The following is a 12,727-nucleotide window of genomic DNA, read 5'->3' as shown; positions in this document are numbered from 1 at the left end:
TTAATAGTTCAGGATGCATAACAAAGTCAATGTCTTCAATACAGGGAGTCATTCTTATTTTACCGTGCTATGCTTGTGTGCATGCTGATGATAGTGAGTATTTCTGCATTATGTCGAGTCCTCTCTTTGTAGTAATCAGCATATTTTAACTGCATGGTTAAATGCAATATTAACTGTGCATTAATTTCATCACACTAAACACATACAAGTGTGTGCGTCACATTCACTTAGTTGGAAAATGAGAGGTGACACGGTCCTCTCGGCCCCAGACAGAACGTTATCAAAATTGGTAATGGCGATGGCGCAGTGGATAAGACACATGCCTTTGGTGTGAGAGACCTGGGTTCAAATCCACTGTGAGACACCAATGTGTCCCTGAGCAAGACACTTAACCCGTAGTTGCTCCAGAGGCGTGCGACCTCTGACATATATAGCAATTGTAAGTCGCTTTGGATAAAAGCGTCAGCTAAATGAATAAATGTAAATGCAAAATTACTCATCTTCAGACAAGTCACATGGCCCATGCCAACCACACTAATCTGCACAAGGGTTTCTGCATATTGCACTTAAATCACTTCTTAAATCAGCTTTTTTTTCCCCCCTAACACTGTGTATAATCTACTATTAATGCTACTGATAATAAAGTGTGCCCTCAATTTAGCATGAAAAGCTGTTAATACGGCCTGGGATTTAGCAGATACACCACTTTCGGTGAAATATTCACACTCTTTCAAAGCGACAACTGCACTGAGAGACATTTGTGGGGATGTGTTAAGTTATCAATTAGATAATTTGAGGATGTGTGCATTGTGTGTCTTTGTTCACGTTGACGTTCCACCTCCTCTAGTGTCAGCAGTTCTGTGAAACCATTTGCATGAGACTTGCATGAGGATATAATATTTATCCGTATGTATGTGTCTAATGGCAAACTGTGCTCTGAATTCGCAGTAAACGAAGGAGGAATCAAACAGGCCTCTAACTCCTGTCCAGACCCGGGGGAACCTGAAAACGGCAAGCGCATTGGCAACGACTTTAGGTAATCACCCTTAGGTACTGTGTGTCCCGATAATGGCTTCGTGAGAAGGTATCTGGTGACCATTATTCCCACATTCTTCACCAAGAAATCCAGCATTAGATGCTAATAATTACATTCTTATTGGTCAGTTGCAGCATTCTGTTGTTTCCTAATATTCGCCATCATGCATGCAGACAAAATACTGTAATACTCTCTTTTTGCTGTACTGATTGAGTTTTTTTAGCAGACGCTTTAAGATTATGTGCAGACAAGTTAAATAATTTCAACTCAAGTCAATATATAATGTCCACATACAGTATGGAAGACTAGTTGTGTAATAACTGGGATAATGTAGAGTCAGCCCTTACATATTCAATTTTCCAAGAAGAGAAGAAACCTGTATTATGGATATAGCGCTTCTACACAGATACGTGTCATTAATATTGTAAATTCTGAATATCTTCTAGTAGTGTCCTCTATTTAGCACTCCCAGCGCATATAAATCATGTTCTCCAGACCAGGCTCTTCCAAGACTTTCCCAATGTCATGCTAATACCAGCTCCACAGGGAAGCGGACAATATGAGCATGGCTTTACCGCTAATTAGGGCTAGTTGATTCAAAGTGTGACACTGATGTTATTTCAGGTTTTTGTGTAACATGGCTTTAGGATTGCAGAAAAACCCCAGCGAATTCTTCGGGAGCGTTTGATGTTTGTTAGCAGAGGGTTTTACACAAAAGATTGTGCAACATGCTGTAAAAGAACTGTTTGCGGTGTCCTCAAATGAAGGTGTAGGATTGTCAAAATGTGAAAGTGTCGGTGCTTGCTGAATGGATTTGTTGAGTTCTGCTCAACCACAGGTTGAAGGAATGGAGGAAGCTTCAAACTAGACTTTTAAAAAGTATCAAGAAGCACCACAGTATTGATTGTACGCTACCAAGGAGGATAAGACGCTCTTTTGATATCATTTCATTTATTTATACCCCTCTTGTGCATGCTGCAATACTTTTCTCTCGAACTTCCTTGTGTATGTGTGTTGCGTAGAACTGAGAGTAGATGGCATATTTCATTTGAAATTTGAATTTTTTTTGGAAAGATGAACAGTATTTTTCTGTGGCGTCTTGCATGAATGACTGCTAACGTGGTACACAACGTTATAGCCCACTGAACTGTGCTTTTAGCTATAAAAGCCTCATTTACATCTGCATCAAATTAAATATGACATTCACCCTGATTATTCAGTCGTGCTAATGGAATTGTATTGGATCTGATTTGTTTGTCATCCTGTGTGTGTGCACATGCGCATATGGGTCCTGATCCCTACAGTATTGGTGCCATAGTCCAGTTCACCTGTGATGAAGACCACGTTCTCCAGGGCTCCAAGAGCATCACGTGTCAGAGAGTGGCGGAGGTGTTCGCAGCATGGACTGATCATAGACCTGTTTGTAGAGGTGAGTCTGTTACCTGCAAACCACACTGAACATCTGTGTGTTTCCATTTCAATTCAAGAAGTGTAAATCAGATAATTGTTAGATGGTGGTTACTGGTGGTCTAGTCCTGCAGTTTACAAGGAGTAGTTCCACCAAAACCCTTCTGTCAGCATTTACTCACTTTCATGCTCCAAACTTACTGCATGTACTGTAAAAAGAGATGTTTAGAAGAATGTTCATGCTGCTTTTTGCCATACAATGAAAGTGGATGAATACCAGAGGCTGCTCTAAAATATTCCAAAAAAGCATCATAAAATTGGTGTGACTTGTGCACTGTATTCCAACTTTTCTGAAGCCACACAATACACTCTCAGAAAAAAATGTGCAAAAATCGTACCTTAGTACGATAAGCCGTAAGTACCTCGTACACCTAGTACAACAGCTAGTCACATAGTACCTTATTTACCCTTTAAAATGTTCATATTTTTGATTAAATCAAAAAAGTTCATCAAAAATATCTCAATTTATGTTCCCAAGATGAATTAAGGTCTTACAGGTTTGGAACAACACAAGGGTGTGTAATTAATGACAGAATTTTCATTTTTGAGTGAACAATCCCTTTAAGGGTACATATTAATACTCTAAGGTACTAATATTCACCTTTTAGGGATAGATAAAAGTCGTCGTCGTGACGTATTGTCAAGTATGATGACCCATACTCGAAATTGGTGCTCTGCGTTTAACCCATCCAAGTGCACACACACAGCAGTGAGTAGTGAACAAATGCACACACACACACACACACACACACACACACACACACACACACACACACACACACACACCCGGAGCAGTGGGCAGCCATGCTGCAGCGCCCGGGGAGCAATTGGGGGTTCGGTGCCTTGCTCAAGGGCACCTCAGTCGTGGTATTGAGGGTGGAGAGAGCGCTGGACATTCCCTCCCCCCACCTACAATTCCTGCCAGCCGGGGGCTCGAACTCACAACCTTTCGATTACGAGTCCGACTCTCTAACCATTAGGCCACGACTTCCCCTTAAGATACCAAGTTACCAAGTTACCAAGTTAAGATACATAAGATACCAAGTTGTCCCTCTAAGGGTATTGCCTCAGTGAAAAGGCATACTTTTTTTCTGACAGTGTAGCTTTGCCACAGACTGAAATTAGAGTTGCAAAAATCTTGCCCTCAAATCTCATTTATGCGTATTCTGATATGAGGTGTGTCACTTCAGTCACGTGACAAGTAAGAACCTATGGTTGTAGCATTGCTGACATCAAATAAAAAAATGCTCACCATTCTAAACCTGCTCACCATTCACTTGAATTGCATGAAAGAAGAGCAACTTGAATATTCTACTTAAATTTCCTTCTGAGTTCCAGAGAAGAAACTAAACCATACGGGTTTGTGGGTGCGAAAACATTTTTTGGGTGAACTATCCTTTTAAGATTAAACCTACACAGTCTCTATATAGGTTGTCAGCCTCTTTTATGAATGTAGGTCAAGCCATCGTGAAGAGATATTTGGTCTGAATACTTAGTAGGATTAATTATTGCTAGAAGGGGTAGGTTAGAAAGGGTAATATTAATTAATTTCGGGAGTGTTTGCAGTTGTCTTGTGACAAGCTTACTAATCAACTTTTTTTCCCCGCTGGATCTGATGGTATTGCCATGGCAACTAGTAAAATTCAGAGCAGAATTTGCATGCCAGCGGTGACTTCTAGCTTTTCACAGCCCTAATGGCTTTAAGTGTCAGTTGGCTGCCCTGGGCAAACAAACAGGAATTGAACTGTCTCCATCATTCAGGAGGACACTTTAATTATAGCTCAAAATGAAGTGGAGTGACACAAACACTTTCATCAGTATTTTGGGATCACTGGATGTTCTGTTTTTTACTTATTTTACTTGTTAATTTTAAACACTTATCATTAATCAAACAAGCACAATATGAATTCATTTAGCCATTGCATTGAGTTAATTATTATCTCTGTTTTAGTGTTTATTTAAAACAAGGGCAATCTTGCTATTAATGTAGTCTCCAATCTGTTAGTTAGCAGCTTGCGCCGTCTTTTAATGTTCAGTTATCCAGTAGAAGTGACTATCCAGTTTTAAATCCCAGTTGCGCAGGGGTGGGAACATTGTAAAACTGCACAAATGATGTGTTTCCATGCCATGTAATTTACATAATTTCCTTTTATGAATATTGTCATGTATTAGCCTGCATTGTTTTGACCTGTGCAGTGGCTTATGTTAAGCTACAGAATTACAATGCATGTAAAATTATAGGGTTTATAAGGTTTATAAATGGCTTTTATTGAGGGTTTTAGTTTATCTTGCATGTTTTTTTTTTTAATTAGATTAGATAAAATATTAAACTGGATATAATAACAAGGGATATTAATCTGTTACTATGTGTTTAATTAGATTACAGTAGACTTTTTTTCCCAGTGACCAATCTTTCTTAAAACGTCTTTTTTCAGCCACAGCTGTGGATAGCCACTAATGAAAGGGGGCTTGCATGTTCTTGTGCTGCCATCAGCCAGTCAGGCCGTCATTTTCTCCAATTCCAGAGTAGTCAAATTGGCATTTACTTCTCAGACTATTGGCTCAAAAACTTCTGTCTGGAACAGAGAGTGCCTGTGAGCAAAGATGGCAGATTTCAACCTTCCAGAGAGCTCAGCACTAGCCAAGCAACTGCCATTGATCTGAAAGCGAATGTTAACATATTTTGTACGTTTTATGGACCTCTATGAGCAGAAACTAGACAGTGCGACCCCAAGTGGCCACCTAAGGAAATCACAGGTGATATATTACAATTTACAGTTTGTCATAGCAGTTAATTTTGTGTTTATTTATCAGCAGATAGAATTAGCTTGTATTGTGCATTGAGTCAAGTGCAGTAATTCTTGTCTTTTGAAATCAGAAAAGGCGATTGGTCTAGATGTAGAAGGATGAGTGCCCTTATATAGAGGGTATTGTTTCTGAGATGGACTATTTATACGAGTTTGTGTTTGTTTTTGATCAGTTTCGTATGTGTTTTGTGGCTTTAAGTCTGCAGCATGCAGGAAAATGAAGGTGTGAAACAGTGTTCGAGGTTTAATGATGTAATTGATCATTCTGGGTGGCGATTGTTTTTTAGTTCAACCCGTTCCAATGTATTGGAGTCTCCTAATCTTTATGTTTGGTGCTGACTTGGCACCATTTTCCCTGCAGAGGTCGGATTCAATGTCAGGAAGTGTAAAACAGCAAATATGGTTGGATATACAAGGGATACATAAAGGAGGTTGTTTTATCTGGTGCAATAGGCAAGTATCTTGATTCCAAGAACTAAAAGCTGAATGATAAGCTTTTTTCCCTCGGAAAAAGGCCATGTTCTTGAATTAAAAGATTTGGTAGCGGTAGAATCACAGTAGGCAGTCAGGCTAATGTACTTTTAAACCAAAGAGGAAGAAAAACAGGTAAAGGAGGAAGGAAACTGCAAGTGTTTGTCTGGTCCTTGAGTTTGTTTGGCTGAGTGGTGATCCATTTTTAAGTGATTATTTCTGCGGTATGTTGTTATGAGATTAGGGGGAAACAAGTGACTTTTCTTTCAAAATGAATCACTGAGTCATTCATGCAATGGTTTGTTCATTAACAGGAGCAAAACAAGTCTGAAATTGCATACACTCTTAGCAGATGCTTCTTTTTAATACGTAATTACTTCATACTACATTCGTCATGTTATCGTTGTCATGTGACCTATCTGTTGCACCGCTTCACTGCCATTTGCAAAACCTCTCCAGTGACCTCATGGGATAGTAAAATGATGATTTTTGATGGCGGACCACAGATAGACAGAATAATTGACAATATTGTCTAAAATGTAATAGCACCGATGTAAGTTACTAAATGTTAACTTCTTGCTTGCAATGTTGAACTTTTACAATATTTCTCAATTGTGCCAGCACTCTTGCTCATATGGTTTCACTTAAATTTATTGGAGTTTTTCAGATATGAACAATTCATATCCTTAGTTTAGTTTTTTTCTCTCTTTTTCTCTTTACATTTTAGCTTTGATTGTAATTGATTGTCATTGTTTTGTGAAGGTGGGATAAAAAGTGACAGGCTATCGTTGGCCAAGTAATGAATTGTTTGCTCATCCTGTCCTTTAATTTTATAGATAATTTCTCTCTGGCTGCTTTGCTACAGGCGAGAGAGCCATGCCAAGGCCGTTCATTTAGCAAGCCGTAATTGAGCTGTCAGGGAAGGCACAAGCATGCACAGATATACGTCACTGTGAGAACTGATGTAGCTTTCTGGACCCCTTCCCTGAGCTCTTAAATCGCAAGCTTGTCCATAAGTCGTTGTCACTAGTATGTAAGAACAGTACAACAACACGGAGAGCTAGTGACAGGAATAACAGCAGAGATGGACTTGTGAATTGTTTATGGACACTCTGTGTACACCGCATCAGTGTTGTAGCTCTAGTATCGCACGTCTAGAGAAAAGTGGGAAGGACTAAGAGACATTATGAGATGAGATAACATGATGGAGAGAGAGATACAAACAGTAGAAGTGTGTGCTGTCATTTATTGTCCAATAAAAAGAACAAAAAGACCGAAAAACACGTCAGAGAGCAGCGTTTATCTTGTCAACCAAATTAGAACTGAAAATGTTTGTTGACAAAATGTGGGCTAGATTTTTAATTAATCAAATGATTTTAATTAGAAATATTGATTTAAAAATTACACCATTTACAAGCATTTATTTGCTTTAAAACTTTAAGCTTAAAACATCTCTTCTATTCTAACTGTTCAAATATTTTAAAATGTCATTTATTCCTGTAAAGACAAAGCTGAATTTTCAGCAGCCGTTACCTCCGTCATTAATTAAGAAATCATTCTAATATGCTGATTTGATTTGGTGCTCAAGAAACATTTCTGATTATTATTATTGATGTTGAAAACAGTCAGCTGCTTAATAATTAACAGTTTCCCTTATATCGTTTATGTATTCTGATTTTGTCTCAGTTGGTTTGTGCTGTCTAAAGCCATAAAAACAAATGGGCACCCAAGCGACAAGAAGGTAGTAATTTAGTAAAGTAGAGACTTAAATATTTAATTGTGGAAACATTATATATTTTATGTCGATAAATGTATTACACGTTTGATTTTTACAACAATAAGCAAAAAATGTATTTGTCAAATTTGCTTGGTGTGCTACATTTTGCAAATTCATTGTCAACTTAAATGTTTATTGAACATAAAACTATACGTTGAACAAAAAGCTGTAAATAAATCAGTGCTAGAAGAGTAATAGGGAAGGATGTTGCATTTGTTTAACCACAAATAACTTTTAGCCAGGGGTAGAAAACATCCTGTGATACGCAACTTGCTAGCTGTGTCAGATTTGTGTTAAGGAGTGCCTGCAGCTATCTGGACAGCTGCCTTCTTCGTTGGGAGTCTGCACGCTTAGAGAACATGACCACCTACTGCGCAGGCTTACAAAACCCCCATCCCCCTGCAATGTTGCCCACTCCAGAACCCGCTCAGTATGGATGAGAAGTGTGTTTCTGCATGAGTCCACTCCCCCAACTTTGTCTCTCTCACACACATGTGAAGTTTGTGCGACTATCTCTCAGCGGGCCCCTAACCTTTAGATCTCGACTAAATCAGTACCTTCGTGTCACTTGGGTGCCTGTTTATTCCTGACGCTACAGGCTGCACAAATTAAATGAGAAGATGCTACATGAAATCATGCAGAAAATTGCCTGGATCTATGTTATTTTTTTTTCTACATCCTGGGGGTACGTTGAGTTAATCATAAATTTGAGTTCATTCATTTACCTGACATACCCCTCCTTTTTTGTTGTTGTTAATAAGTATATTGTGATTAATCAGGGAAATTTGTTATCTGAAAATAAAGGTTTGTAATTGTAAAGCCTTAATAGAACAGACTTAATACTGTAACAGTTATTCGCAACTTGTGGGTCATGACCCAGAAATGTGTTCTGTTGGGGTCATGGACAGCTGGGAAGATACAATGTAAAATTCAATTAATAAATTTAAGTAAATCCAAAAATACTATGTGAGATATTTGTTACAGTATGTACAGTAAATATGATATTATTGCTGTATCATTCTGTTCTAAAGGCCAGTTGGAAATCAGGAGATTAATCACAGTTATTTTAATTATTATATGCTTAGTTTTTAAATACAAAAAAATAAGGTTTATTATTGTTTATTTATTTAATATGCTGAAAAAAGATATTCTGTATGTTTTTTAATTAAAAAAGTAAACAATTTTCAAACATTTGCTTTATTTATTAGACAATTATTTAATCTAGAGGAAAAGTTTTTAAAATACCATGCATTATTTTTACACATTCCCTTTTTTTCAATTGGGGCGTGAAAAATATGAGAAAATGTGACTCAGGCTACATTAAACGAGATAGCTTTCAACAGGGATAAATATGATTTTTGCCAAGAACAGTGTTTTTAGCATAGTGAGTTATTGGCTGTCGAGAGCATGAAGCCATTGAGATTTAATTTTGTATGATGAACACTTTTGGTACTTGTTGTACCACTTGCTGTCCAAAATAAAATCTAGGTTTAATACAGTTTATTTAATGCATATGAGTCACAAGCTACATCTGTAACATGAGGTAATGGTTTACAAATTGCCAAGCTTCATAATATGTTATTATTAATAAACCCACACACACATATTTTGCCCTCAGCTCTCACTGGCTGCACATAGGTTTATTGGTATTCCTCCCTTATGACTGTTGATAGGTGATTCACGCAAACACCTCATCAGTTCAAGGTAAAGTTTATTACGGATGCCAGACTGGAGAGGGCTTGTCACAGGATACTTCTCTAATTAGGAGCCCCTTGACGAGAGAATGACTTTCAGAGGAAAAAGTACACTTTCGGGCCTGAAGGAGCCTCACGGATCCCCAGCGCTCGCCTGAGATAATGAGTTATTCATTTTCAAAAGCAATCAAGATGTCAGGAGCCGATAGTGAAACCTGCTGCCATTGGAGATAATGCCTCCTTGTCTTTTTATCAAAGCTCTGTCACTTTGACGTCAACCATGATAAATGCAGCTAAAATACAAGAGGCTGAATTTGAGAAGGCGTAAACCCGCAGTCGTCAATTTTAAGATATCACTGTCACTGGCTTTGGGAGAGAAACACCAGAGCGTGTCTACTTAGCAAATTATAACTGACGTTTCTATATTAAGATGACGAATCAGGCCCAAGTGTGTTTGGCTAAGCCTGCTTCGAATTAACTTGTTTAGCCGGCATGAAGTTAGTCATCTGAGGATTTGATTGGATTGCTAATCGTTGACAAATTAAGACGGTCATGGATGACTGGTGGAGGCTTGTGGCTTATATTCCAATATGAGCCGTGCAAATCCCGCAAAAACATTACGAGCGGTAAGTGAAACTCAATCCCTCGAGATGGTGGGGTCACAGACTTTTTTTTCGTAATTATCGAATCAATAGTAGAAAACATTAAGTGGCCGCTGACTGCAGCTGAAACCAATTAGCTGAGACTTTGACATGTTTTTGAAGAGAAAAGGCACTTTCATGATTTTTTTTTTTCTCATAATTTTCTCTCCCATTCTCTTTTCTCTCTCTCCTCTTTACAGTGAAAACTTGTGGATCGAATCTTCAAGGTCCATCAGGGATGTTCACCTCCCCCAATTTCCCTATTCAGTATGAGAGCAACTCCCAGTGTGTGTGGATCATCACAGCCAGCAACCTAAACAAGGTACGAGCAAAGATGTGGGTTTGATAATGCTATAATGCCTTATATTATATAACATTTAGATGTTAGAACAATTTATGGTGGTTTTTAATGAGTAGCTTGCTCATGTAAGTATGTTACATCTGTTACACTCTCCTGGTTCACAAGTCAAGGGATTTTAAAACCAAATGACTTTCCCATATACAGTCATCATAGATATAGGAAAAAATATCTGATAAGAAGCCTTCTTGTTTTTGCTCCATCAAACTTTGTGTTATTTTACTGGGCTCATTTACAGGTTTTCAGGTTTCAATTTTGAAGCCAAACATCACTGACAGGAATGACTTTTAATTCATAAAAAGATTCTGCCACCAACTAATTCAACTGGCTCAACCAATCCAGTTTGACTTCAGTAGATAACTGATAATCAGCTAAATTCACAATTGATTTTTGAAAAGATCGGACATGACTAACAAAATTTTCAATCAAAGATTTTGTTACTGAATTGGTAAATATTTTAAAAGTCACAGCTAGCATGTTTTTTGTTTCTTTTCCTTGAGGACTATACCCGCCGCCATTAAAGTGGATTTTAAATTAAACTTCCAAAATTATGGCATCTTTTAAAATTAAATTACATAATTATTATAAGCAAAAAGTGCTGTCTAAAGTACTGTGGAAGAAATCACTAAAGACTAGAGTAATGAATGCTAAACATTTTGAAATATATTACAAAGAACGGTAAATTATAATATTTCACAATATAGCTGTTTTTGAAATTGGTGAACATACAATAAGAGAGTTCTTTAAGAAACATAAAAAACAAACCGACCCCAAACTTTTGAAGTTATAGTGTTGCTTTTTAAACTGTTTAGATGTTGTATGCAATGAGGGGCTGAAGAGTTTGTATCAGGTGTCCAAGGTTCTCCTACCACCCCTAGTGGTGCCTCGTAACACTGTGCACCACAGGTTGGCATTAGTATTCTGGTGTGACTCTGTTTAGCCTCTTGTACAGAGCCTGTGGTGATGCTGTCGCTGTATCAGAGAGAGAGAGAGAGGGTGCATGGGCGTCTGCTCCTTTGACTGCCCTGCTTCTCATGGCCTTCTCTATGATTGCTCCTGGCCTCCTCCCTTGTCCTTTTTTGTGTGTTTTTGTGGCCTTGCCCCCTACAAACAGATCCCAATCCATCCCTTCTTCCTCACTATGCCCTTAGACTTTTATAGGGAACTGCATGATGGGCTTTGTTAGTTATGTGTGTGTAAAGGTGAACAGTGTCTGTTTTATTGCTCTTGTGGATTTTATAGCCACACTTCTGTTTAATTCCAACATTTTGAGATGCACCCCCGCAACAGCTACATCGAGGGGAGAAAATATGAGTGTGTGAATGTGTGCAGGGAGATAATCAGTGTATAAATATGTGAATGTATGAGAGAGAGAGAGATTATACTTTTGTGGAGAGGAGGACTCGGTGATAAAGGCATTGGAGGAAAGTCATTCTGATTTGTCTTAACTATTTCAGTTCCATTAACACTTGTTTTGAGTTGAAGAAGAAATATTTGAATAAATGTGTAGAAATGTGATTTATAAATGTAAAGATGATTATAACATTTTCAGATTTGTTTTGAATTCTCTAAAAAGGACTGTTTCAAAAGAGTGTTTTGCTTAGGAATCAGATTTTGGTATGGTTTTTTTTTTTATCCACTAATATGAACTCTTGGGAGTCATTTGTTCAAGAATCAGATTTCACTGGTTTTTGATTCATTCAAACGGACTGGTTCATAAGAGTCATTAGCCCAAGAGAATTTCACTGTAATTTTTTGATTCACTTAAATGATCTTGTTCAAAAGAGCTCTTCACTCGAGAATTTGACTGCTTTCCCTGTATGTTTCTGATTCACTATAATGGATCAGTTCGTAAGAATAATTATCAATCATTGACAATCACACTTCCCTAGTTACACTGTATTTCTTTGATTCACTTAGAAGAACCAGAGCATAAGAATCAGAGTTTTTTATTCACTTGAAAAAAAACTGAGCTCATGACAATCTTTCGCTCAGGAATCTTTTCTTAATTTGTTCTCAATTCTTTTTTAATTGGTTCTCAACCTTACTCATGACATTTTGATTGATATCCCTCTCCCTTACATTTGTAACAACAGCTAGCACTTCAGCCATGTCTGTATTGTCATTGCAGGACCTTGCAATTGATTCCAGGTGATGTGACTCACTAGTATTGCAATTCATCTTGAAATAGCAGATCTATTGAGTGCAACAAACAAAAACACTTAAAATTCTTCCTAACCTCAAGTCAAGGCCTCTGCGATTGACTCTTGCTGTGATGGTCTGATATACAGAGGCAATAAATGAAAACGAACAACCTATTTTCTAAGTTTACAAAGTTTCACCTTCTCCTCGTCGGCCTACTCATAGTTCTATAAAGAAGTTTTGTTCTTAGCCAGATACTTTCAGGGGACAGTTTGTGAAATAGAGGGTCTTGATCATACCGATATTCACATCTCCTACTTTAACCGTTCATTTA

General features: G+C 37.8%; 1 protein-coding gene across 1 annotated transcript in view; it reads left to right on the top strand.

Annotated features, from left to right (window-relative positions):
* LOC306885654 (CUB and sushi domain-containing protein 3-like) overlaps positions 1-12,727 on the top strand; it is a 405,244-nt gene that overhangs the window by 222,701 nt on the left and 169,816 nt on the right. The window contains exons 8-10 of the mRNA XM_079442324.1: positions 949-1,036; positions 2,341-2,465; positions 10,094-10,215. Of these exons, the coding sequence (XP_079298450.1) occupies positions 949-1,036; positions 2,341-2,465; positions 10,094-10,215 (335 nt within the window). The remainder of the gene's footprint in view (positions 1-948; positions 1,037-2,340; positions 2,466-10,093; positions 10,216-12,727) is intronic.

Source organism: Barbus barbus, assembly GCF_936440315.1.
Source record: "Barbus barbus genome assembly, chromosome: 19".
Classification (NCBI taxonomy): domain Eukaryota; kingdom Metazoa; phylum Chordata; class Actinopteri; order Cypriniformes; family Cyprinidae; genus Barbus; species Barbus barbus.
This window is presented reverse-complemented; position numbering and strand designations above follow the sequence as displayed.